Source organism: Hippocampus bargibanti, linkage group LG02 (assembly GCF_051943395.1).
Source record: "Hippocampus bargibanti isolate YZ-2025 linkage group LG02, ASM5194339v1, whole genome shotgun sequence".
Classification (NCBI taxonomy): Eukaryota; Metazoa; Chordata; class Actinopteri; order Syngnathiformes; family Syngnathidae; genus Hippocampus; species Hippocampus bargibanti.
Genome location: NC_142735.1, coordinates 22,548,484 through 22,575,663, shown reverse-complemented (window position 1 = coordinate 22,575,663; position 27,180 = coordinate 22,548,484). Strand labels below are relative to the sequence as shown.

The 27,180-nt window shown below is 41.9% G+C and overlaps 2 protein-coding genes across 8 annotated transcripts; one reads left to right on the top strand and one right to left on the bottom strand.

Moving 5' to 3' along the window:
* Positions 1–739: 739 nt before the first annotated feature.
* On the bottom strand, positions 740–9,048 carry LOC148902047 (FHF complex subunit HOOK-interacting protein 1A-like). Of its 7 annotated transcripts, none has more exons than XM_088990239.1 (18): positions 8,982–9,041; positions 8,201–8,293; positions 7,253–7,438; positions 6,994–7,177; positions 6,473–6,694; positions 6,245–6,407; positions 6,058–6,169; positions 4,758–4,859; positions 4,574–4,630; positions 4,418–4,504; positions 4,186–4,353; positions 4,036–4,115; positions 3,699–3,871; positions 3,512–3,623; positions 2,357–3,306; positions 1,903–2,081; positions 1,284–1,404; positions 740–1,209 (listed from the first exon to the last, which is right to left on the bottom strand). In XM_088990239.1, the coding sequence occupies exons 3-18, from the start codon at positions 7,355–7,357 to the stop codon at positions 980–982; spliced, it is 3,045 nt and encodes a 1,014-aa protein (XP_088846365.1). In that variant the 5' UTR covers positions 7,358–7,438; positions 8,201–8,293; positions 8,982–9,041; the 3' UTR covers positions 740–979. The 7 variants fall into 7 exon arrangements, with proteins under 7 accessions (XP_088846365.1, XP_088846362.1, XP_088846369.1 ...); XM_088990236.1 differs by having other exon boundaries at positions 7,253–7,362; positions 8,982–9,033; XM_088990243.1 differs by having other exon boundaries at positions 3,512–3,542; positions 7,253–7,362; positions 8,982–9,033.
* Positions 9,049–13,654: 4,606 nt separating this feature from the next.
* On the top strand, positions 13,655–26,765 carry LOC148902046 (carboxypeptidase Z-like). The gene is made up of 11 exons (XM_088990233.1): positions 13,655–13,785; positions 14,598–14,627; positions 15,758–16,132; positions 19,019–19,246; positions 21,108–21,349; positions 23,295–23,456; positions 23,545–23,703; positions 23,792–23,927; positions 24,037–24,176; positions 24,251–24,350; positions 25,722–26,765. Exons 1-11 carry the CDS (start codon positions 13,689–13,691, stop codon positions 26,072–26,074), a joined length of 2,022 nt encoding a protein of 673 aa, XP_088846359.1. The 5' UTR covers positions 13,655–13,688; the 3' UTR covers positions 26,075–26,765.
* The last annotated feature ends 415 nt before the right edge of the window (positions 26,766–27,180 follow it).

The following is a 27,180-nucleotide window of genomic DNA, read 5'->3' as shown; positions in this document are numbered from 1 at the left end:
AGTGAGACACCAACCACAGCTTGAGCAAAGGCCACAAAGACACAGGATGTCACCGCCCGCTCTCCTCAATTTTCATGCAAACATGAGCTAATTTCCTTCAGTCTCGCGTGAGAGGTTGAAATTAAGCCAAGTAAGTTTTATTCATCTCACCTCGGGATCGAATTTATTGGTCAATCTACTATAAATTCCCACATTCATTTATTGTTACAAGCTGTCTGTCAGAATGTTTAAAATGAAGACCAATTCCTTAAAACATTTTCCTCCATACCATCTCTTGACTTACCCTTAAAACGAATACCTTGGCCAACCGGGGGACAGGCTCATCGTAGAGCTGTTTTCCTCCACATCGAGAGAAGTCTGATGAAGTGGTTCAGGCATCTGTTTCCTCCCTTGTGAGACGTTCTGGACATGTACCACTGGGAGGAGGTCCATATGATGACCCAGGAGATGCTGGATAGATGCTGACCTAGGAACACTTTGGAATTCCCTCATTGAAGAGATTGATGAAGTGGCTGGAGAGAGCAAATTCTTGGGTCCCATCCCCTTAACCCCCCATTGCCCTACAAACTGAAGCAAATGAGTTGATGGTGGGTTGAAACCCTTGGTAGTTTTAACAAAATCTTTTCCGTCATGCCTTCCTCTCTTCTCTGCTCCACTGGAGTATCTCTTTTTCTTTTATCATTCTCTCAAGACCTGATTTCAAGCAACTATTTTCAATTTTCAACATCACAGTTTTAATTGGATGAACGGTGGAAAAACATACATTTCACAAAACCACAATGAAAAGAATAGTCTGCACTTATAGGCAACATTAATATAGTACTTTTCACGTTTTTCTGCACAGTCCAAAAATTCAAGGGTTTCCAGGTCATATAAATACACAACATTTTTCAGAATCAGAATCAGAATCAGAATCATCTTTATTGCCAAGTATGTAGAACACACAAGGAATTTGTTTCCGGGATGAGGCCTGCCTCCTCTACTCCTCTGTGGTCCACTCCGATGTGATGCTATGCTCCAGGGCAATAGCAGCCAGCTCCTTCAGGAATTCTGCATATAGGACAATGGCGAACACTCTGCTTTTGTCTTGAGGTGGGATCGTAGGACAGGGACGCTGGAGGCCATGGTGAGGGGTTGCTAGAAAGTTTCTCACAGAACCATTGGGAAGAAGGCGATCTGGATCTTCCGTGCCGCGAGACTCGAGGCTCTCTGGAACATATCAGATGTGTTGGGCCTCAATGCATACCATTATGTAATCAAGGTTTAGTATCATGCTCACTAACCATGGACCTTGCTGTCATGGTCCTTAGCCAACAAGAACCTCCATGCCTGTAGGACCAAGTTGGAGTACTCTGGTCGATCTTGGATACAGCGCTCAATTTGGCTGTGAAGTGACAACAGCACCTACGCAAATACAAAAATATCAGATGGAATCCTATGTCACTGGTTACCAAAGGGGTCTGCTATCCATAATTTGTGGGGGTCCACCTTTCAAAAAAAGCCAGCCACGATGGGTACATATTGAATTTAAGTCAGTTGAATTGAAATCCTCATCTATGAAACCGATCTGAAGTACAGTACAATGGGGGGAACAGTGTTCAAATGGTTAGCACGTCAGCCTCACAGTGCAGAGGTGCAGGGGTTGATTTCGGCTTTCCTCACATATTCCAAAAACATACTGCACTAATCTTAGTTGTTTTGGTATGCCTGTGAGTATTGTTACATTGTAGGTGTATAGGTTGGCGTGCATTTTTTTGATGAGTTGGATTAATTGCCACCATACAGAATTGATATCTCAAGCTTTTGCTCGCAAGTCAAACTAAATGATCGGCCAAACTATGACTTATATTTCAAAAAACTCGCAAACCGGGTCAGAATCAGGTATGTGTGAGTGCGTGTTACCTGGTGCAGTGTACACACACCAGCTTGTTGGTGTGTTTCTGTGCCAAGCAGGAATGCTGTCAGCAGCGGTTGCGGATACGACGCTAGCTGAGCGAGGATGCCTGTCACCAGCAGGTTTACGGCGATAGAGTTCTCCAGTAGATTCTCCAGGCGGGATAGAAGGACACTGATGAAAGGCCCTGTGGCATCAAGTGAGGTTAGTGTGGGTGAGAGCAAGATTTGTCCATGAGGTTTCCTGCAATAATCCAATAATGTGACTTCGGCGAGAACGTTAGTTCAATGAAATGAAAAGCGGGAAAAATTGTGAATTGACCAATGTGGGTGAGAACACTTGGGTGACCTGGTTGTGTACAATGATTGTGGTGTGGCTCTTATAGACCTAGATGGCCCTGCAGATAGATATTGACTATTTTCCACCTGGAAGTTTGTGTTCTTTCATGATCTGTGAACCCACCTGTAAATGGAACACTCTGCCTTGCTCCATTTTCTTCTTCCTCCTCCTCCATGAGCTCCTCAACCGTTTCCTTTTCATCTTCACAATCTTCCTCTACCAGTCTTTGCTTCAGTTCTTGAATACGCCTCCTGAAGTTTGAGATGTCATCCAATATGCTGTTGCACTCCGGCTCTGCCCCTAATGAGCGCAACAGCTCATGGTACTGGGCCAGTAAATTGCCGTTGTCACTTGGAAATTTGTTGTGACATGTGGAGTCTATTTTTGTCATTATTGGATGGCTGTGGAGTGAAGTGTTATTTTGTGCATCTGGGATGCAGTGTATATTAAAAATGTCAGTAACGTGATCACTCATGCCCACACTTTGCCTCGATTGGCTTCCATGATCCTCACGAGGTACTTCCTCCATTTCTCTTTCCTCACTCATCGTACGTGATGACATAATGCAGTTAACAGTTTCATGTATTGTCTTTCCTGTTGTCACAGAGGAGACACCGTTTCCACGAGGTCCTCGATTAGCTACCATGATTGGTTCCAAAATAGCGGCAGTGGAATCTTTTTGGGCAACCAGATCGTAGACCAGAACATCCTTCTCAAATTCACCCTCTTCCACATAAGCGCCGTGCACCAGCTTGATGGCGCTGCGTTGCATCTCTTGGATGTGGCGAGGGGGTAAGGGTGGTAGTGATGCAAAAGAGCCACCAGATAAAGATGATAGATCCTCATCCGCAAAAAGGTCATCCCACTCAAGATCTAGAGCAGAGCCGGTTCTTCCTTCCTGGTTACTCTTGGAGACAACATTGATGGAGCAAGAGGTTGGGGAGGCACCAACAGTGTCGCTCTTTGGTTGTTGTTCCATGACATCCTCATTTGATGCATCCACTGTGCCCGGTTGGTTATGGACAGGCGGTGGATTCTGTCCGTCATAAGGCGCAGACCAGTGCCGACATGCCCTGAGAGAAACCACAAAGTTGTTAGTTAGACAAGTTACAATCATTTGTATGACGGCATGTCTCACAAGATGCTTTGCCTTTTTGACTCATTGCCGAAATTAAGCACATCCCATATCCACATGCTTAAATTTGTTGGTACAAGGATGCCACCAGATGGTGCTCAAGCCATCATTTTCTATCTTTGCTATCAAGAGGATCCACTGACCTTTTTGACGCTCCGATGGCTTGCCGGGCATCTGAAAGGTAATGGAGGTAGTTGACATCCATTAGGAAGTCGGAGCCTCGCCAATAACCAATGCTTTCAGCCACTGACACATCTGACCACCACAGAGCCAAGTTAAAATATGTGTTGGAACTCACAAACACCACACGGTCATTAAACAATGCATCACCTGCTCCTTTGCGCCAATGGATGTGCTCTGAAGCTCCATTGCTGTTCGGCAGGTGGACGGGACACCAAGAGGGCATGAGGAGCAGGAAGGAGGCGGCACTCGTGGAGCACCAGGACTTGTGCTTTAACGAGGACCACTGCTTCCTGCTCAGGTGGGTGCAAGCAATTAAGAACCTGAGGACACACGACACTCAGCTAATCAAGTGATCTGTACTGTAATCTCCCTACTTCAGGAGATTACATTCTTTAAAAGCCAGGATCCCAGGCACCTTACACAGGAACATTTTTCCTAAAGGGCCCTTCTAATAATCTTACTGTTTTTTAACCATTGATCTCACCTGAAAACGAGTTGCAGCATGACATCCTCGCAAAACAGACTGATGAGCGTCCTGAATAGAGACAGCGACACCGTGCCTAGCTGAGAGCAACCAAAACAAGATGATGTCTTTGATTTGTATCTGCTTTCAGTGGCATGTCAGGTGCGTTACCTGAAAAGGTGTGTTGACTCTGCTGACCAGCGTGTCCAGGATATGCACGTTGTCGTGAGTATGCAGCAGTATGAAGGACAGGAAGGTCTGCAGGAGGGCAGGCCCGGTGATAGAGCGCAAGAACAAGTCCAGATAGGCTGTCGTTGTCATGACTTCCTCCACAGTCAGCTGTACACAGACGCAAAGATTTTAAAAACATTTACGTCTTGGAATTATCAAGGTTTGTGTATACCTTATGCAGGGCAGGGGCCAGCACAGGCACCAAGAACCCATGGTGGATGTAACTCAGTAGCTGGGAGCAGATGGAAGGATGAGTTACCTGTGGGGAGGTTAGATTTAAGAACAATGTTGTTGTCTAGAATAGTTTGTGTGAAGTTTGTCGCATTACGGTGGTGACGGCACTGCAGAAGCCCAGTGAGTGCAGGAAGTGGACAAGAGCCGGAACCTGTCAAAATGTCAGCACTTTGGCATCATTTTGAAAGGCGCTTATAAATCAAATGTTGTTATTATTTTTATTATTATTTGTTTATATGCAATAATGCCAATACGCAAGCTCTGTGTACAGTTGTTACCTGCTGCCAGTCTGGATGGTCGAGACAGTGCCAGTCTTCACTGTAAACCTGCAACCTAGCTGGCAGAGAGGAGTAGAGACCAGAAAGACCTGTGGCCAGAACCTGCACCAGTACACAGTTTGACATTTATGACGTTCGCTGCTAAATGACTCGCAAATTAATGTTATTAAAAATGGAGGCAAACTGTAATTTTGTTACAGGTTTCAGATTTGTTAAACTGAACATGGGTCACAAAACAAAACCAAGCACCTGAACCAAAATTCAAGAGTGAATTATGTGGAAAAGAAACAGGGGGGACAATTTCAGTTCTGATTCTTTTGCCTCTGGAAAGAAGGTCAGGCCACAGATTCAAGCCCAGATCAAAATATGGTCAGCGCGAGTGGTGGCAATGCTGTTCCATTCAGATTTGCTAATCCCGCTTTGGACTGCCGGCCAATCTCGTGGTGAATTACTAATCTCTCCACAAGAAGATTGAGGTCAGCATGGTCACATGGCTATAAATCTGAAGGCATGCTAACACTCGTGAACCACTATGCATTTTAGTTTTTTTCTGTTTTTATACAAGAATGTGGATCATGACAAAAATCACACTCAAAGGTAACAGTGATCATATGACTTTGAGCTTGTTTCGTTCTTACATCATGCGTGGCGGTGGAATCACAGTAATTGATCAAATGAGAATTTGCCGTACACAGTTTTGAGGAGTTGTGGCGGTGTTGTTTGCACATATTGAATATGTTTGTGTACAATTCTTCTTTATACATTAAAAGCTAACCATAACCTTGCCCCCCATACCTTCTTCAAATTTCTATTCCCTCTCGTTTCTTCAGATCCTCTTCCTCCCTCCACCTCTGTGTGCCCTTCCTGCCCGTCTCAGCACGATGGGGGACAGAGCTTTCAGCTGCTCTGCCCCCAAACTCTGGAACTCACTTCCTCCAAACATTCGTAACATCGATTCCCTTCCCACCTTCAAATCCCATTTCAAAAGCCACCTATTTAAAATTGCATTTTCTGTAGCTCTTTCTCTTGTTTCTATTTATAATTGTAATTTTAAGTATTATATTCTATTTTGTGATTGTATTTAATTTATTATAGTACCTATGTTTGTCTGTGACTGTAAAGGGTCCTTGAGAGCATTGAAAGGCGCTTAAAATGAAATGTATTCTTCTTCTTCTTCTTCTTCTTCTTCTTCTTCTTCTTCTTCTTCTTCTTCTTCTTCTTCTTCTTCTTATTCTTCTTCTTCTTCTTCTTATTATTATTATTATTATTCTTGTACATGGGGCAGGGAGGACTGACTTACAGGGCAGAAGTACGTGTTCTGGGCAATATGCTGCGCCACGCGAGGCTCTGATGCCGAAAGCGACATGATGAGCAGAAGAGCTTCCCGGGCCTGCTGGCCAACCGGACCTTGCCTGGGGGAGATGAAGGTGACTTTTAGTGTGGACTGCTTGAAATGTTTTTTACTCAGCTTGCGTGTGTTCAAGAACCTGTGTGTGTACGGGATAAGCAGGGAGAAGAGCAGAAAGTTGGCGGCCCCCTGATCCTCGCTGGTGTGGAAGAACAATTCCAAGACTGAGGGGTCCTTCACCAGAGCTGCGCAGAGCTGGTTCAACAGGAGGACAAGCTCAGCTTCTACGCAGCCGCCTGTGTCTAATAAAAAGTGAAGGCGGTCAACCGAGGGGCCGATTCTACTGAAACGACGTTAGATATCGTACCTGTGCCAGCGCCGCCACAAGAGGCCAGCAGTGTCATGAGCGGCCGTAGAAGTGGCTTGTGGTGGAAGAGGGGTTGGTGGGCCTGGGTCAAGAGCATCTGGTACATCCTGAGCTGCTCCAGTTTCATGTCCTCTGTGAACTGTCGCCTCAAACTCCACAGGAATAGGCGCTCCATTACACCCTCCAGAACCACAAACTCCAAAATGGGACCCATTGCACCTCCTGAGGATTAGGATTGGAGCATGTCGGTTTTCAGATGAGTTTGGAGTCATAAAAATTTGGAAAGAATTGACTTTAACTTGGTATCCAAGAGACTGCCTTTGACTTCATTTTGACCAGTCTCAATTTCCAGCCAACCAAAACGTAATCTCGTTGAGTCAGAAAAACATTTCTAAGATTGACGATTCCAGATAGTCAAACATAAATGTAGACATTTAAATGTTAAATCTGCCCACCTTAAAAATGAACATGATTGTTCACAATTTGTTAATTATTCAAAGCTGGGTTGCTTTGGCTCTCACCTTGTCCTGCCTCCTCCTGCATGAGCAGGAATAACATGTGTTCCACGTAGTTTTGGACAGCACTGGCCTCATCGGCCGGAATGGATCCGAGGCGGGCGCCGCCGCTTCCAGTGTGACCCGAGAGGAAACTCAGCGCGCTGATGCCGCCGCGCCCCGGCTCATGTTTCTCTAAGATCTTCACTACCTAGAAACCAAGGAACCCCGGTGAATTGGAGATGCCATTATCGGACCCTGAGACTATTTGTTACGTCACGCTTACCTGTGCCCAGTGATTCTTAAACACAATCATGCACGTCTCTGGGTCCACTCCTCGCAACGTCAACGACTTCCTGCGGTCATTGCCGGCCACGGCCGAGGCCATCATTCTTACTTTTGATCGGATGGAAAAGGTATGTTGCAGGGTCAAGGCGGTGATCCTGCCATTTCTCGCAGTCCAGATCAACCGCTAAATAGTCAGGATATGTATGAGTGTGCACGTACAATACATGACACCAACCAACTGATCTTTGATGGGGTGATTCAGCTACAATTTTGCCCTCAATTCAATGGACACTATGCCGCTCCTTGTGGTGTGTGTGTCTTGGGCATTTCTAAAATACGGCCACGGAAAGACTTTCAGATTGCAGTATTCTTGTTTTTCAAGGATAGAAAATACAGACGCTCTCCTACTTCCGAACATTTGCATTAGGAAACAACAATACATACAAACGTATTTGTAGTAACATATGTAGTATTCTCTCCAGTTGTACATGTAAATATCTTTATCAAGCATATATTTTATTAAATGTTTATTTTTCAGTACAAACCAAGACACGTTACTTATACAAGCCTTAAACGTACTTATATCAACTTTAATCCTACCTGTACAAGCCATAAACATACATTCCATACAAAACATAGCACTGAATCAACTTACGAACAAATTCACCTGACAAACGGAACTTATCTCGTTCGTAAATTGGTTATTGGCCTATTGGTTTTTACATTTGACGGTAAACTGCCAGTCTTCTCTTCTAATCAAAAAAAATGTTTAACTACGGCTTTTATCTCAAAATTCTTGTAAATTGCCTCTTTATAGATCAAGGCACACGCGACACTTCATCATTGTGGACAAAAAAACTCACACTGCCTCTCTACTAAATTGTCCTAGACAGCAACAAGAGATCAGCAGTGGGCACGTGTAAACAGGAAAACGGACAGGACCCACCCACAATGTTCCGGGACATTCAATGAATTCCCAACTCTAAGAAACTCCTTTTAAGGACCCCCAGCAATGGAACAGTCGCCGTCTGTCCGTTGTCTGTGAGAGAAACACCACCAAGAGTTTCCAAATGATCACTTCCACAACATGGCAAGGAAATCACAATGTTCCATCACTGCTGAGCTATTATAAGAATAGGCCAATGGGGCTTTCAATTGTTCAGTGGTGGGTGACCACCATGTTGCCCTCACAATAATAGAAGTGCAAACGTAGTTTGCGGAGGGAGGGTGTGGGTTGGGGGATTAATCTCAAATGAAACAGTGATTTTTAATCCCAATTGGCCACTGTGTGTGTGTGTACGTGCGTGTGTTTGTGTGTTTGTTGTCCCCATTAAACTCCAACTGTCACATGCCATCACACAACCAGAGATTAAGCAGAACAAACAAATAAAAGGTTACATTTTTTGTTGATTTCAATGACTTTTACTGATCAAGAATGTATGTGCCACCTTGTACAATGCACACGTGTTCAGTCTGTTTTGAATGATATAGAAATAGTCTTGACCAAAAAATCCACCAAATATTCTTAAAAGGTGAATACAAAAATTCAGATTTTGATCAATTACATTTTCAAGATTTTATTCATTTGCAATATTAACAAAATAACTTAATTTGCAAAAATGAGAAGTTGATTCTATATTACTGTCAATTGCGTCCAGAATTTAGGGACGCCCTGATATCTTATTTTCTTTTAACAAGTCAAACGGAATTCAATTCTTTGTATTTACCTTTGCGGCTGTGATTTAGGGGGCTGGCGGTCACTCCTGGGACGTCCCACGTACTTAGTGAGCTCAGCTTCGCTCCTGGGGCTTTAAGCGTCCCAGCTGTCAATCAATGATACCTGACCACGCCCACTGTCTTGAGGACACCACGCCCCCAGGAGGTATAGAAAGGATCTCATTGCTTTGTAGTTTCATTTGTTTTGAAATTTTGAAATTGAAAACCTGACAAAATGCTTGTGTTCAGATAAATGTCACCATTGAAAAAAAAATACATAATTATAGTTTTCTTTTGTCTTCTTTCTTTGTTTTACTTACTACTGTTAATATATTACTTAAAAATCCGAAAACATTACAGTATGTATTTCAATCGCTATATGTGACGTCATATGACATCATTTTGTTGACATGGACTGCCGCTGGGGATCAACATTAAGCGCTTGATATACAGCATAATTCTGGCCAACATGACAATTTATATACATGTATATATGTATTTAGGTTTACTACACTATTGCATCGTGTGCGGAGGAGTGCCAAGTTTGTAGTTTTTGATAACCACACATCACTTTAAGTCATAGTGATTCCAATAACTGCTTGCTGTCAAAAGAACCCCTTCTATACTTAAACATATGTACTTAAGCAGTGGCGAGTCATGCATTTCAGTCCTAGGCCTTCAGTAGTGCTGCTCTGAATCAATCCAACATTTAATAACTATTTTATGACTATACAACCTTTACTGCAGCTATAGCTGCGACTCATAAAATGTGTGGTGTGATTTACTACAAGTCCAAGAGGGTACCGTTAGCCAGGAAATAAAGCCTGCGAGAAGGACTTGGTGTCGCCAACTTAAAATTGGTTAAACAACATTTGCCAACTTCCCACATTGTGGGACGAATAAAGGTTTTCTGATTCTGATTATTGACACTTATTTGATGTGACAGGGCCCGTAGAACTGACTGCAAAGGCATCCTGGTAGATTTCTGACCCCAGTAACAAATGAGGGCTGAAATGTGATTGGTTAAATGCTTGAATACGAAAACACACATCCGGAAGCAGCGCAACCAGGGAAATGCAATGAAAGGAAGCTGAAAGACAATTTGGAATTATTTAATAAAAATTCGTGGACAAAATATAATCAGTGACGTGCAGTCAGGGGAGGCAGGTGCCTCACCTGCCATCATGGAAATATCAAATGAAAAAATAAATTAAACAGTTATATTTATTTCGTGATTTGTACATTAAAGTTATTTTCTTTTTAACCACCATTTTTGGATTTTTTTTGTTTCAAAATCGCTGAATTTTCACATTCACCGTTCAAATACTAAGTCGAGACAAGCGGTGAGGCAGCAGCCGGCTGAGCCTCACCGTGGATTGCGCAATGACTATGCTAACTGTGCTGGCTTGCTCTGCAGTGAGACCGCATTGCTGTCCCTCTGCATATCGCTATAATAGTGTTCAAACACTTTTAGTATATGAACTAAATTTCTACACTAATAATAATAATAATAATAATACATTTCATTTACAAGTGCCTTTCAAAACTCTCAAGGTCACTTTACAGTCTTAGCATGTTTATATAATGAACAGTCACTTTACATTATAAACACTGTACTACAGTGTTTATTTTATTTTATTTTTATCAAAACTGTGTGCATAGGTGAGGCACACAGTTCTCCTGCCTCATGACAGGGGGCAGGAGAGATTCCAGAGATTCTTCTTGCGACTCCTCCGCTGCAGAAAAATAGAATTATGACAGCAAGCTATAGTAAACAGTTAGCAAGTGCAACCATCCACTCATTTTTTTCGTGTTGCTTGGCCTTATTTTCAGAATGGAGGATTACATATCTAAATTGAAAGAAATAGTGACTTTTAAAACTGAAGAAAGATAAGGAAGGCTTCTACAAAGAAGGTATCATGCCTGTCTTCTTAAGGAGCGGCACATGGACTTCATTTATAAGTAAAGGGAACACGATAATAACGTTTTTTTAAATTCTTTTTTTACAGTTTATATCAAGAATGCTGACATGAAATTTTCACCAAAACACGTAAACTGTTGCCAATCAAATGGTGTGAATAAGCTACTCCGTAGAGTTTATATGTTTGTAAATCTGACTGTGATGACGTCAGTGCCTCACCAGCCATGATGGTTTTAGGCCAGTAGAGAAGGCTTTACAGTCCCTGCCGGTCCACCATTGATATAAAGCAAAAAAAAAAAAAATTGCCATAAATGCTGCTGGCTAACTGCTGACACATAATGGGGAACATTGTCAAGTGAAGTACAGCTTTATTGTCAAATGTACGATGGAACTCTCCAGAAATTTGAAAACAACCCGTTGGAAACATATGTAGACAGACAATATTAAAGTATACATGGACATACATTTTTTATCCTCTAAAATGAACAATGCAATCTACAGAGCAACTGTACACAGTTGAGTAAACAGATTACAGTGAGACCTCGGCTTACGAACACCTTACCTTACGAACTTTTCGGTTTACGAACGTCCAATTTATGAAAATTAAACCTTGGAATACGCACTACTTTTCGCGATACACACCCACCACGGCTGGCGGAGTGATCTTCGGATCTGGCGGAGTGATCTTCGGATCTTCGGCGGAAGCACACGACCGAACAGCGCTCCAGCTGGCGCACCTTTCCACACACCCTCTCTCTAAATTCATACGTTGATCGCCTCTAAAGAGCTATTTGTGTCACGTTCCGAGGGTGACAGTGGCAGCTGACACGTCGTAACGTTAATGTATGGGGAGGATCACTAAGCAGGCGGCAGAGACGTTGGTGCTGGCAGAGGATTTATTAACAAAAAGCGCGGGTCCGAGATAACGCGGACCCGGAAAAAACGTGTGAACAGAAAGTGACAAAAACAGAGCACAGCGAGGGAGTGGGTGGGGGCGATCCGTCCAGCCTCGCTAGCTCGGGGAGAAATAAAAAGGCACACGAGTGTGCAAAACAGCACACGATCTCGAGAGTAGCAGACTGACGCGATCGCGGCTAATAAATACCTCGGGCGAAGCAAACTCTCGTACCGATAGCAGTTCAAGGCGCGAGGCGTTGTATCTTCCGACGCTGGGTGAGTGCCAGCGTCTGGTTTAAATGTCCACATGTCTGTGATGAGGGAATTGACAGCAGCTGGCGGACGTCGGGAGCGGAGGCCCCGCCCAGCTGTCAACTCGCTCGTGACAATTTACAGATAATTTTGCTATTATGGGACCGAAAAAGACCGCACCACAGGCTTGTGTTCAGCCGAAGAAGACACAAAACAGAATCACTGTCGAGGAGAAGAAGGAGATAATTGAAAAACACAAACGAGGTGTGCGTTTCTGTGATTTAGTGGCCCAGTACGGCTATGCTAAGTCAACCATTGCTACCATTCTCCGCAACAGAGAAGCCATCAAAGATGTGTCTGTTGTAAAAGGTGTTTCCGTGCTGTCAAAGCAACGGTCTCGGGCACTTCTGTTAATGTGGATTAACGAAAGCAGCTATTCGGATTGTGTCTATGAGAGTCATCAACATGATGAACGATAATGTGATGCCTCTGTTTCGTAAGACCTTACAAGTCAGAAAGCAACAGGTGTCAATTAAGAGGTTCTTAAATCAGCAAAAATAATGAGTCTCCAAAGAAGCAAAGCGGAGAAGCCACACCATAGTTTGAATTACAAAAAGTCCTAATGAAAGGTGACTCTCCTTCCATAAGCCATTAACGACCATCAAAAAGGAAAATAAAACTTTATTTATAGTACAGTTTATTTCTTTAATTACAGTCCTCATGTAATGTGCCTCTCTTTCCAAACAGCAATTCCCTCTGACCTCCGACCTCCAACACCATTGCATCAAGTCATCAATGACCATTACAAAGGTAAATAAAATGACGTTATTTTACAGTACAGTTTATTTCTTTAATTACAGTCCTTATGGAATGTGACTATCTTTCCAAACAGCAATTCCCTCTGACCTCCGACCTCCAACACCATTCCATCACGCCATCAATGACCGTCACAAATGTAAAGAAAATGACTTTATTATACAGTGCAGTGTATTTCTTTCATTACAATACAATTGCACATTTATTATACATAGAATAAGGTATGTTGTCTGTAGTTTTAAGGCTTATTTAGTTGAAAATTATATTTTATGGAAACCTGGGAACAGATTATTCTCATTTTAATGGTTTCCTATGGGAATTTTTTTTGGGGGGATACACACTTTTTGCTCTCACTTTTTCTTTCTGGGAACCAATTAAGTTCGTAAACCAAGGTCTCACTGTATTTTACGTTGTACAAGATTTCACCACTGGTTTCTCGACCCAAATAAGAACAAAAGTCAAAAACAAAAAGTATATATACAGAATTTGATTCCTTATTCTTATCATGACAACATAAAATTCCAGCAAAAACCTAAAGATGCTTCCTATTGGTTGACTCGACATCAGGTGACCAAACTCAAACGTTACGGCAGTGTTTTGACTTTACGGCGCATCACCTGTCAGTCAGCCAATAACAGGGCTTGGGAATTCCCAACTCGTTAGTTGCTGGTGAGTTTTAACGTGGCCTTTAAAAATATGCTTGTAACTTGATATCAAGGCCGTGGAGGTTGGAATAAAGACGTGCTTCACGAAGGAGATTTTCTTTGGGGGTGGGAGGGGGCTTAGAAGTGGGGGTGGGGGGTGTCGTTGTTGCCACATCGCTGAACACATAATGTGGAAAATGTGCATCATGATCCTCGTTGCGCTGCAAATTCTCAGCGCCGTGCTGGTGACGGCTTTACCTCCACGATGTGACTCCGAGATTCGAGGTAAAGTTTTGTTTTGTTTTGGTTGGTCATTTTGAAGCGCATACCACTCATTCCATGACGCTTGCATGTTGCGTCAATACGCACCGTGGTTGTGTTTCCTGGCGTCCTCCTCGGACCTTCCAGTAGACTTTTCCAGGTTTTGCACAATCAAAAACTTACACCAGGTCCAATAAATAATCAACGATGGACCGGAGGACTATACTTTAGGCCGGGTTTTTGGCGTCATTTTCTACCTTACTTTGTATTCTGTATTTTGAAGAGTTCCCCCATTTCCAGCCCACAAAGTTTAAAAAAAATCAGCTGTGGAAGGTGAAGTGTTTGTATTATATCATATTTTGTCATGTTTGGGGAGGGATTGTGGTATTTCTTGCCAGGATTAAGATTCATTTGTATGTCAAGATTGAACAATTTGCAGTTAAATTATGCAAAAACAAAATTTTAACCTAAAAACAAAAGGATTTTTCAACATAGGTTTTCTTTTATCGAACTATGAAAACAACCAAAGTTGGAATCATTACAATCAGTTACTTTAAAAAGCAAATTAACATTTTGATCAAGTCTTTATGTGAATAACGTTATAAATAGGTATTTGTGAATGTCACAGAGAAAAAAGTCATATTGGATATACAGTATTGGATTTTAACTAATATATTCATCCTCCACAGTGTCATGAATGATAACTTTGAATTTAACATTTTAAAATTTCATACCAACATGGTGGTTTTACCTTTTCATGAAAAAGACCATACTGATAAAAAAAAGTTGACATTTGACAGAAAAGAACGCATTCTGACTGCCTCCATGTCTTCCAGGTCACTGCAAGCCGATCGTGGAAGAAAAACGTGAGTGTTAATCTCTTCCAAGGAGGAGCTTTCAAGACATACAGTATTTCCAAACAATAAGTCACACTGATGGAATGTGGAGTAAAAAAAGCCATCTGGCCTGTGTCCCATATTTCAAATATTCAAGCCTGCAGGGAATGTTCATATTCTCATTCCCTGCAGCACCAGGATCATATTCAAAATGCTTCATTACACTGTTTGGCTCGTCTTATTTATTTATGGTATTTTCCGGTGTATAAAGTGCACCGGAAGCACCCCTAATGAATGGTGTATTTTCAAACGTTTCCATATACTGTACAGTATAAGGCGCACTGGAGTATGAGGCGCCCCTTAAATAAATTACAAGTTTTCCAAATATAATGTATAAATATATAACAGTTTTACCAAACTGTTATACAACTGTTGTTTTTCTACTTCTTCTTTTCCTTCCTTCTTCCTCTCTTCACTTTGCTGCTGTGAAATGTAAATTTCTCCTGTGTGAGACTAAAAAGGCTAATCTACTCTAATGTAAATAATTATATTAATTACTAATTTTAGATTTTTGCTTTCTTTTTTTACTTTTAGTTTTTCAATATATGGAGTATTTGTCAACCGGGAGATTAAAAAAAATCACAAAATATTGTCTAACGACATACAATTAGGTACAATTCTCCATCAACTGAAGTTGGTTCCTATTTAGCCACGGATGTAAAGTAATGACCAAATAAGAACATTTTAAATGAACCCCAATAGCTCTGGTATGATATTAATTATATCAATGAAAAAATGACATGTGTGCTTTAATTTTCTTTTTTATTTTAGGCACTTATTTTGTAGTTTTGGTTAGTTTTCCTTTTTAACTTATTTTTTTTATTTAATTTTGTTAATTAATTTTGTTTATTGCTTAATGGTAGTTTACATTTTCTGTCACTTCTGTCAACTATAGTGACCTTGCATCCCAAATTGTGCCCTCTTATGATCAGTGTAACAGAGCAAACCCCCTCTGCTAATCTTTGATCTCAAATTCAGACCGCCAAAATGCCGCCACCTACAGGGATCTGTTAGTCATTACAGTGGTGTACTATACTAAATTCCGCTTAAAACAATGTTTGCCGATTTTTCCATCGCTGTCGTTTGATTTTGTACTCCAGCCAAATGCGAGGAGATGCAGCTGTCGTATTGCGACAACATGGCGTACACACACACGCTCTACCCCAACATCCTGGGACACAACAACCGCCTGGAGGCTGAGAGCGGTGTGGAGTACCTCCTCCTGAGCGTGCTGGATACGCTGCTGGGAGGCGAGTGCCACCAGGAGGCACGCATGCTCGGCTGCTCCGTGCTGGCGCCACGCTGTGAGGCCGGCAAGGTGTTGAAGCCGTGCCTGCACGTCTGCGAGGCGACACGCAAGCGCTGCGTCCATGCCTTCGAGGCTATCCAGATGGCCTGGCCTTACTTCCTGGATTGTGATCGCTTTTTTGTGGCTGAAGAGGAAGGATGCTATGACCCCCTGCACGACCTCAATGGTGAGTGCCGCAATCACTGCATGGTTGCTTTTGATGTACTGTACAGTGTACATCACAAGTATTCACGCTTGCCTGCAGGAACGGGAACGGGAATGGAAAGCCGTGAGGGACTAGAGATAACCCAAAAAGTTTACATCAAAATCAGCAGTGATTGGATTATGGAATTGAATAGGGCAAAATGACAGTTGCCATGCACAACAGGACCAGAAAGACAAGCATAGGTACTATAATAAATAAAATACAATCTGAAATAGAATACAATAAATAAACCACAACTATAAATAGAAACAACAGAGAGAGCTACACAGAAAATGCAATTTTAAATCGGTGAGTTTTGAGGTGGGAAGAGAATCGATGTTACGAATGTTGGGAGGAAGTGAGTTCCAGAGTTTCGGGGCAGAGCGGCTGAAGGCTCTGTCCCCCATCGTGCTGAGACGGGCAGGGGGGCGCACACAGAGGTGGAGGGAGGAAGAGGATCTGAGGGAACGAGAGGGAATGGAAATTTGAAGAAGGTCAGATAGGTATGGGGGGGCAAGGTTATGGATAGCTTTGAATGTATAAAGAAGAATTTTAAAGTTGATTCTATATTTGATCGGGAGCCAGTGGAGCTCCTGGAGGACGCGGGGGTGATGTGGTGAAAGGATGAGGTTCTGGTGATGATCTGGGCTGAAGAATTCTGGACGAGTTGAAGTTTGTGGAGAAGTTTCTGAGGGACACCAAAGAGAAGTGAATTGCAATAGTCAATCCGGGAGGTGACAAGACTATGAACGAGAATAGCAGTCGTGTGAGGAGTGAGAGACGGGCGAAGACGATTGATATTGCGTAGGTGGAAGTACGCAGATCGGGTTAAGTTAAGTAAAACATAACCACTATCTGTCACTAACAATAACACCACTTAAGAACATTGCTGTAAAAAAAGAAAGAATTAGGGTTTCGAATAGTCTGCATTAGTCAGTAATAAATCCCCTGCTTGTGCAGGAACAACACAATATCTGAAGTCTGAAAGGATTATGACACTGAATGTTCTTTATTATTAGAAAAAAATGACATATTTCTAACAGGATCGGTGATCATACAGGAACAATAACTTGGACGAAGGACATTACCGTATTTTCCGGTGTACAAAGCGCGCCCAAAAGCCTTGATTTCCTTCAAAAGATGACCCTGCGCCTTATACGCAGATGCGCCTTATATGTGAAGTCATATTGAAGTCATGTACCTGTATGTGGAAAAGGTTTGAAAATACATCATTCAATGGGGGTGTACCTTATACTCCGGTGCGCCTTATTATACACCGCAAAATACGGTACTTTTAATAAATGCATTTCAACCATTGTGTCAAAGAGAGTTGGAAAAGAAAACTAAAGATGTCACTGATGAGTCCGTAGGAAGAGAAACAGAGTTGTCAGGAACAGGGACGGAGCCAGATTACATCGAGGCAAATCACATTTGTAGACAAGAGTATTTATTTGCTGTCCATCTACAGTTGAATCACAGCTCTGGATTTAATATGAAATAACAAAACAAAACAAGAAAACATTATCTTCCGTCTTGCTTGCCAATGTGTTGTTTTCTATTTCAAGTCGTCATTTAATTGTCAAAGAAATACAAACGCAAAAAAAGTCTTTCTTGAAGTCTTGTTTATTTTATGAAATGGGTTCCCTGGCATGTCTGTTTCACATTTAAATGTGTGTCCACTAATTGGAAGACGATTGAGGAAAAAAAGGGGGCTTTTGAGCTCAGGGAATCGGGATGCTTCCAATTCATTTTTGGTGTGGCGGAATGTTCCCATCTGGCACCCACACATTGTCTGGCTCCAAGAAAGTCCGAGCGGAATGCCAGATTTCCCCAGCCTCGCTTTCTCATCTTCCATCTGTTATTATTGGACGTTTGTTTGCATTTTATTCCCATTTTGTTTTGCTGTCATGTGACCCTAGCTCAGTATTCAGAAACATTCCAAGTCCATGGAAAAAAACGAGTGAGTACTTTTTTTTCAGTACTAAAGTGTCGCAGCAAAGAAAGTGAGTCATTTTCGCTGTACAGACGCTCCCCACCTTACGAACGAGATACATTCCGAGTGGTCGTTTCGTGAGGTGAATTTGTGCGTAAGTGGCTTCAGTGCTATGTTTTCTATGGAATGTATATTTAAGGTAAACACTGAATGGGGAAGTATAAATGCGTCTAACAGACATAAGATAAATTCACACCTACTGTAGTACGACGACATATATCCTTGGGTCTTCAGTAAGCCATTACTGAAGCTGCTGGCAAATAATTACTGAATTACGTACCAGCAGCCATTACTTTTTGTTATGCATTGCGTCCTCCTGGAGCGTCAACTGGGAAGAGGGATTTCCTTCCCGCCCACATCTTCAACGCAGCCAATCGTAAGCGAGCTTGGCAGAGCGGGGCCTGAACTCGTTGGCAACACTCACAGCATTACTGATTGGTCAGCGTTGGTGTCCGTCACGTAAACATCCAGCACTCGAAACCTCCAATGTGTCTTTGTGCGTGCGTGCGTTTGCGTGAGGCACAGTGGAGACCCCCGGAAAAAGGCACGCAATACAATTTACAGCATCTCTATCCAAACATTTTTGACATACCCGCAAAAATGTTCATATGTATCGTTGTTCGTCATGAGTGTCTGTACAGTATTTTGAAACCAAAGTTCTATAATAATAATAATAATAATAATAATAATACATTTCAATAGTTATGAGAATGTTTTAACATAAAAAAGTACCACTCTTTTGGGTATACTTTGTTTGGTAGTATTTAAGGAAGAATTTCCCTAATCTGTATTCATTATAAACTGGTAAAAAGACATTTTGTAGCCCAGTTGCGTGATTGCAGTTGTGAACAGTCACTCTATTCCTTTCATGACAGCGCAACCGGACGTTGACGACGACTACTCGTTTGTGGACGTCCCACCGGTGGAACCCGCGCTGAAAATTAAATACACGTATCACTCCAACGCTCAGCTGAACAGCATCTTGAAGCGCACGGAGGAGGAATGCGCTGATATCGCCAGAACCTACAGCATCGGCCGCAGCACAGAGGGCAAGGAGCTACTGGTCATCGAGTTCTCCGACAGCCCTGGACAACACGAGTTGCGTAAGTGCTCTCCTGTCCAAACTGGAATCCATCTGTGATGTGTAGAAATGTAGATTTTTATTTTAATGCGATGTTCTTTTTTTCATGTCACAAAATTCAAAGCTATAGTTGATCTCAGTAAACATTCTTTGAATAACTGGCCTCCCGGCAAACTTATTCCAGACAATATGGCACCAGGATTGTTGAGGTTTTAGCTCGTAAAAGTCATGAAGTGGTAAAACATGTGTAGATTATCTGCGGGTTGTATTGAATACAGAATTTTAGAGTGAGCACCAGTTTGGTACTCCTATTTTTTTCTTTAAGTCTTGTGGTACATCTAGATTTACTGTTTACATGTGTAGACTTTTCCTTTTAGTATAATTAAATAAACTTTCCTTTCCCATATTTACCCGACTATAAGGCACACCTTCAATAAATGACCTGTTTTTAAACCTCACGCTACATTATAAGGCGTGTAGAATCTACAATACTGGCTTTTGTTGCGCCATACATCCACGACATGGTTCTATGCTAAAGGGAATACAATACGATACAAAACAGCTTTATATAGAGCCTTCGCAACTATGCAACATTGAAATAGAAATGGCATTACAAAACAAGAATTCTAAAGTTATCGTATTTTTCGGTGTAGAAGGCGCACCGGCGTATAAGGCGCACCCCCAAGGAATGGTTTATTTGCAAACCTTTTCCATATACTACAAGGTGCGCCGGAGTATCAGGTGCACCTTACATGAATGAAAAAAGTTTTCAAAATATAATATATAAATGTCTAAAAGTTTCCAAATATAAGGCACACCACATTAGAAGGTCAACGCTGGGGTTACGCACTACTTTTTCTACAAGGGGAAAATGAGTCGGTGGCTGTTGACAGGAGTTGGGAGACCTGTTGTGGCTCAATATTACTTCACATACAAGGCCCAGGGTCATCTTTTGTAGAAAATAAAAGCTTTTGGGTGTGACTTGTACACCGGAAAATACGGTATTCACATTTGATTTGACAAAAAGATACCCAAACCTCCTGGTCTCACATCCATAAGGCTCAATATGCTGAGTTTTGCTTGTCTCCTTCTTCCTTCAGTTAGTCAGTTGCTCACTATGCTTTTGGTATTACGTTATTTGTATCTTGGTTTAATAATGGCTATGGAGAAATCCCAATGTCGTTGTCTGTTTGAGTCTGTGTTGTCGAATGCACATCCCAGATAGGGCAGAACCCTGTTTTGTTTACAAGTGGCCCCTGCTAATAATCGCCACTAGATGGCAAATGAGAGCGTATGAACAAGGAAACAAGTCCATCGGAAATTTGAAGACAGTTACAGGCACTTGATATTAGGCGCATCGGACAACAGGGTACACTGTCTTCTGAGATACAATCTTGTTGTCAAAATAATACCTGATCATTCAAAGAAAGCTGCATACCTCTCAACTTTAAGTTTTCCCCATATTTTATAAGTTTTTTATCATTTCAAATAATGTACGGCGTCCTACAACTTTTATACGGGGGAAGAAAATTGTGAACCGATCTTACAAAGACCATTTTGGCTCAAATCTATTGTCACGGCAAATCAGCAAAAGTAATTGTATCTATTTTTTATCGCTGCATACGGTCGGATTGATAAAAGCGTAACGTGCGCATGTGTGGTAAACTGCATTTTCGCTTGTGTTAGCACTTTTTTAATTATTTCAAATACATGCTATAACTTTTATACGGGAACTGTAATCATTTATAAGGGCAGCTATTAGCCCATGTTAACAGATATGAAGCTGTGTCCAGAAGTTTGCTTTATCCTTTTTATCTTGGCAACTCCCGTAAAATTGAAATACACTTTCCATTTGCTGGTTCTGAGTAAGTATTTTCCCACAGTGGAGCCGGAGATGAAATTCATCGCCAACATGCACGGGGACGAAGTGGTGGGTCGCCAGATGTTGGTCTATCTGGCGCAGTACCTGTGTTCTGAGTACCGCCTTGGGAACGAGCGCGTGCGCACCCTGGTCAACACCACGCGCATTCACATCCTGCCATCCATGAACCCCGACGGCTTTGAGGTGGCGCTTTCCAACCAACACGACAGGAACAGTGGTGCTGATGATGACGATGAAGAAATGGTGAGTGCTGTTAAAGGAATGGAATATTTTAAAGGAAAACCGATGTCACTTTTTTGTTTCTTAACTGACTCCAGAAAAACGTTTTATAGCATCTAAAATACCCAAAACACCCAGTATGATATTTTTATTCAAATGCAAAGCACCAATAAAAATGACTTAAAGTGTCCAAAATCTGCAAAAAAATTGAGCTGCGAATTGGGCATTTTCAGAAAGTCCCGCCCCCAGTTCGTGATGTCACGCCAAGACGTCTTGCATTGCTGGAGAATCAAAACAATGGCTTCAGATTCGGAGAATATGCTTTCTTGTTACACATCCAGTTATGAATATGATTCAAATAGTTCTGAAGAGGAAAGCATACATGTTTCGAATTGATTAAAGAAGTCCTTCCGTGTCATTTTGAGGCATCTGGACTGCAATGTAGCGTCCCAGAAAAGAGGCAGAAAATGGCGACCAAGCTCCCTGGGAGGAATTAATCAGCCCGTTTCCACAGACTAATAAACTCCTTATATGGAGCTTCGTCGCCCTCTTCTGGCTCATTTTGGTGCAACATGACATTTTCAGACCAAACAAGCACAGCAAAATGCATTGACGTGATGGAAGAACGGCTACAATGTGTCCCTTTTTCGGTCAGGGGCGTTCTTTCAGTGACGTCACGTACTGACTCGTCACCAACTCAAAAACAAGACTTTCGGAATATTCAGCGCGAGTCTTAAAACGTAAAATATAGCTATATGCGGTGGAATCTTTGTAAAATACGCTCAGTAGAAGTAATTTGAAGCCATTTTACAAATTATGGACACAACTTGTCTGCAGACGTCGGTTGTCCTTTAATGTTGATCAAAAGTGATGGGCAAGTGAAGCTTCATGAAACCCTTGTTTTTGGTGGATTTTTAAGACATTTCCTTTGCACTGACCTTCATATACAGCAGGGGTCGGGAACCTTTTTGACTAAGAGAGCCATAAAAGTAACATATATAAAAATGTTTTTCAGTGAGAGCCATACACACACATACACACACACACATACGCATGCACGCACGCACACATGCACGATTTCAACAAAATGTCAGAATACAGTAAAGTCTCGTTATATCGATATTGGATATATCGATAGTCCCGGTTATATCGATACTATTTCTATGCACGCACGGAGAAAATTACATGCAAACAGGGTCGGATATATCGATAGTCCCGGTTATATCGATATTTTTTCGGACTCCCTTGAATCTCGATATAACGAGACTTTACTGTATATTATTTAAAATAACTTTGTGATAATACTCACCATTAATATGAATAGTTTTCCGGTCCTCGTGATTGGTAAAAAAAACCCAGCCAAACGATCGGAAGGAAAGTCAACTTGCCGGGTGCATTGGCGAAGCTACTGCGAGCTAGCCTGCACACTGCTCATTAGCTTGCACGCTTGCTTTCTGCTGTCTCTCACAGAAGTATATTGATGCTAACGTTAGCATGGGGCTTGTCAAAGTGCCACTGATATTCAACTGTTTCATTCATGGTATTGTTTCATTGCAAATTAGAATCACGGCAGAACTTTTTCTCTCCACAATGTTTTTTTTACTCGTCAAGCTTATTTGTAAGTGGGTGTTTACGACATCAACGGCCATAGGTCAGTACCATCCATTCAAAATTGTGCTCTCCGCCAACTGCCGCCCAAACAGGAAATGAACAGCGAAAAAGTGAGAATATGTATTTAGTTTTATCGGCGAGCCAGATGCAATCATCAAAAGAGCCATATATGGCTCGTGAGCCATAGGTTCCCGATACATATACAGTATATTTAAACCAAGAACACAGTATTGGAGAAGTAAAAAAAATATCACAAGTGCTTCCTTAAGCTTCGTTTTCCCATCACTATTGATCAGCAATGGTGGTCTTTTGATTTGAACTTTTACACTACAGTTAGTGTTTTGTGTTTGTTTTCCAGGGACGCAGCTATAGTTCGACCAATGTGGGCAGGAACAACGCTCAAAACATCGACCTCAACAAAAACTTTCCCGATTTGACTTCCATCGTTTACAACCGCCGCCGCCAAAAAGGCTACCGTACTGACCACGTCCCAATTCCTGACCATTACTGGTTTGGCAAGGTAAGAAACAACCTCAACCTATACAGCACGCTTACCTGACTCCCATGGACTCAACCTGCTCTTTTTCCTGCTTGGGAATTTGGCCAAGGTGGCGCCCGAAACGTACGCTGTGATGAAATGGATCCGGTCCATCCCGTTTGTGCTCTCCGCGAACTTCCACGGAGGTGATCTAGTGGTGTCCTACCCGTACGATCGCTCCAAGCACCCGTCGGATCTGAATCTGTTCTCCCCTACGCCGGATGACAAGGTCAGCAAGTCCAATGGCTCACCAATGACAAGAGAGGCCAGATGATAGATCATATATTCCTTTTTGTATTAAAAATTATGTTTTTCAGGTCTTTAAGTTTCTGTCCAGAAGCTACGCCAGCACACATGAAAGTATGTACACCGGAAACGCTCGCTGTGGCTCAGCTCACTCCCACAGTCACAGAGGAACCGTGAACGGAGCGCAGTGGGCCAGCAACACAGGAGGTGTGACGGTACCTCGACCACTTGAGGGAGCCATATGATCAAAGTTCTCCTTACTGAGCTTCTCTGGGTTCATCATCTTTTTTTATATCTTTTTTGTCTGATGGTTCAGGCATGCAAGATTTCAACTACCTTCACACCAACTGCTTCGAGGTGACCGTGGAGTTGGGATGCGAGAAATTTCCACCAGACGAGGATTTGTTTATCAGTTGGCATGAAAACCAGGAGGCTATGTTGTCGTTTATAGAATCAGTAAGCTATCTTTGCTTTTCTGACGTTCCTCTTTGGGTGATTGGAAAATAAAATGATCATCCAATCTTCCTCAGGTCCATCGTGGTATCAAAGGGATTGTAAGAGATGCAGAGGGAAATGGAATCAAAGGTGCAAGGGTGTCAGTGCGAGGAATACGTCATGACATCATCACAGGTACTACGTGTTTGCCAGTTGTTAGTTTTTTTTAAATACTGTATTTTTCAGTGTATAAGACGCAGCCAAAAGCCTTGATTTTCATCAAAAGATGACCCTGCGCCTTATACGTAGGTGTGCCTTATATGTGAAGTAATATTGAGCCAGTCTCGCAACTACTGTCAGCAGTCACCGACTCCATTTGCTCCTGTAGAAGTCATGCGTAACCCCAGCCTCTACTGTAGCGCCTTAGAATGTAGTGTACCTTATATTTGGAAAACCTTTAGATATTTCTATATTATATTTAGAGAAAAAAATCATTCATTGAAGGTGCGCTTTCTCCTCCAGTGCGCCTTATACACCGGAAAATACGGTACATGGGAAACCTCCTGTTTTTGTTTAAATAGTTCATGTATATTTAATTGTTGATTGTTGTTCTCCATTAAATGGTCCCCTTGTCACTTGTAGACAAATACACATGTTCATTTTTAGCTTTAAAACATACGTACCTCTTCGTTCTATCTTTGGCCAATATTCTTTTCAAATTCTGCAATGCTCTCCAAACAAATAATGAAACACATCTCATTCATCCCAAAATTTAAAAAGTGACTGCATCATATTCTCCATGTACATAAATGTAAATGTTTTCAACTGTTATGAACCTTTTACTGATTATATGCTATATAATAAATAGACCGTATTTTCCGGTGTATAAAGCCTTGATTTTCTTCAAAAAAAATTACCCTGCGCCTTATACGCAGGTGCGCCTTATATATTAAATAATATATAGCCACAAGAGGTCTCACAAGTAGTGTCAGCAGCCACCGAATCCATTTCCCTCTCCTCTGTAGAAGTAGTGTGTAACAACCTCTTCTGTAGCACCTTATAATGTACCTTATATTTGGAAAACTTTTATGTATTTATATATTATATTTGGAAAACCTCTGAAGATGGAGGACACTGATTTGCTGTGGGGACCCCTTGAAGGGAAAAACCGAAAGGAAATGAAGAAGATTTGGATTTTCATTCATTAAATTGATTTGGATTTTCATTCATTGAACGTGCACCTTATATATGGAAATACACCATGACAATACACCATTCATTGGAGGTGGGCCTTTTACACCGTAAAATACGGTAACTGTATAGTTTGCTTTTATTTTGTATTTCTGCTGCCTGTAGCCAGGTTAGCATTTCAAATGAGAATCTGTTCTCACTTCGCTTAGCTAGCTAAATAACGGTTCTAATCAATAAACAAATATATATTGCCGACTTTGAGTCTGTTTAAAAAAAGAGGGGGGGGGCGGAAGTGTAGATTTTAAAAAAAAGTAGATTTTTTTTTTTAAATTGACACAATTCATATTGATTTTGCCACTTTCTCTCCTGAAAAAGCTGAAAACGGAGAATACTGGCGCCTCCTGAGCCCGGGCATTCACATTGTGTCGGCCTCTGCGCCTGGTTACGGTCGATCCGCCAAGAAAATCCATCTGCCTCCCATGATGCACTCCGCTGGACGGGTTGATTTTATCCTGGAGAAGGTGGCGCTGGAGCCCGACCAGCTGGAGGAGGAGGCGGCGGCAGTCGCCGCCTACCAACGCTTTGACCCCAACAACCAGTACGAACGCTACACCCAGATAACGGATGTGAACGAAAGTCGCCCGCAGAGAGTGGAGAAGCCCTGGTGGTGGAACTACTTTGTCCTGCCGGGGGTGCCGTCACCCACTTGGCTGCTTATAAGCCACTAGCTCACATTGTCATGTTTCACGCTTTGCTGTCTTGAATTGCCTAATTACATTTGTACACCCTTCAGCCACTTGTACAGTCGACCCTCATTTATCGCAGCTTCCAGAGTCTGCACCACTGGTCAAAATCGTACATATGTCGCGGTATATATATTTATATAATAATAGTACATTTGAAATCAAAGGTCATGAAAAAAGAAAAACAGCAAGCAAATATTTACAGTGCCATGTTTGTGTCTTTAATTTGATAACACAAAATAATTCAGTGCCATGTTTTCCCAAAGAGAGGATTCCTTTGGTTGCCTGCAATGTAATGACATCATTTTTGTTGAGTGTTCAGTACAAGTTGAAGCAATACAGCATTATTGTCCAACCAGGACACAACATGATTTATGGCTTGTGGTTAGCATTCACTGTGCCATCAGTTGCAAGTCGTGACTAATGCATGACAAGCCGCCAAATTCTGAGTCCAATGCTGATAAATGACAAGTGTTCAAGCCTTAACATCCTTAACTCCGTATCACTTGCGACCGCAGTCAGTAATGTGTCCCACATCAGAGTGAAATGTGTTCCAGTGTTTCGAATGTTCTGGCCTTTTTTTGTTTATGCCTTTTTCTTTTCATATTCCAGCAAAAAAAGTGAATTGGATGCAGTAATATTTTCCATAAAAAAATTGAGTAAACAATTCATATGATTGTGTGACTTTTGGACGCTGCATTTTTCTGTTATACTTTATTACTATTAAGGGAGCGTTTACATGTATCGCTTTGTAAGCTTTGGCTTATCCTGCTGAAAAAAGCAGTAGCACACAAGAAGGCGTATGTGCTTGTGATTTCTAGAAGACACAGTAGTTAAATATTTTGACTGAAAATACTAAATAACATTTGCAATTGACAAAAATAAAATGTAGCCGTTGAGGAAAGAGCACACACGACTGAATGTGGAGAAGTGTTTATTCCAACGGCTAACAAGTGGATCTAACTCAAACAGAAAATGCAATGAAATATATGTGACATAAACCCGCCCCCTCCCGTGCACCTGTTGGGTGAGATGCCTGGTCCTAGTGCCCGCCAAATGTAAATACATAATATTGAATTAATTGATCACAA

What these genes read in the sequence shown, in the direction of transcription:
- LOC148902047 (XM_088990236.1), bottom strand. An exon ending in GCAGGAGGAGGCAGGACAAG is followed by an intron (nt 6,695 to 6,993) that starts GTGAGAGCCAAA and finishes CCTAATCCTCAG; the next exon opens with GAGGTGCAATGGGTCCCATT. An exon ending in GCCATCGGAGCGTCAAAAAG is followed by an intron (nt 3,307 to 3,511) that starts GTCAGTGGATCC and finishes GGTTTCTCTCAG; the next exon opens with GGCATGTCGGCACTGGTCTG.
- LOC148902046 (XM_088990233.1), top strand. Translation starts at nt 13,689, where the DNA reads ATGTGGAAAATGTGCATCATGATCCTCGTTGCGCTGCAAATTCTCAGC. An exon ending in CCCCCTGCACGACCTCAATG is followed by an intron (nt 16,133 to 19,018) that starts GTGAGTGCCGCA and finishes CTTTCATGACAG; the next exon opens with CGCAACCGGACGTTGACGAC. An exon ending in TGTTGTCGTTTATAGAATCA is followed by an intron (nt 24,177 to 24,250) that starts GTAAGCTATCTT and finishes AATCTTCCTCAG; the next exon opens with GTCCATCGTGGTATCAAAGG.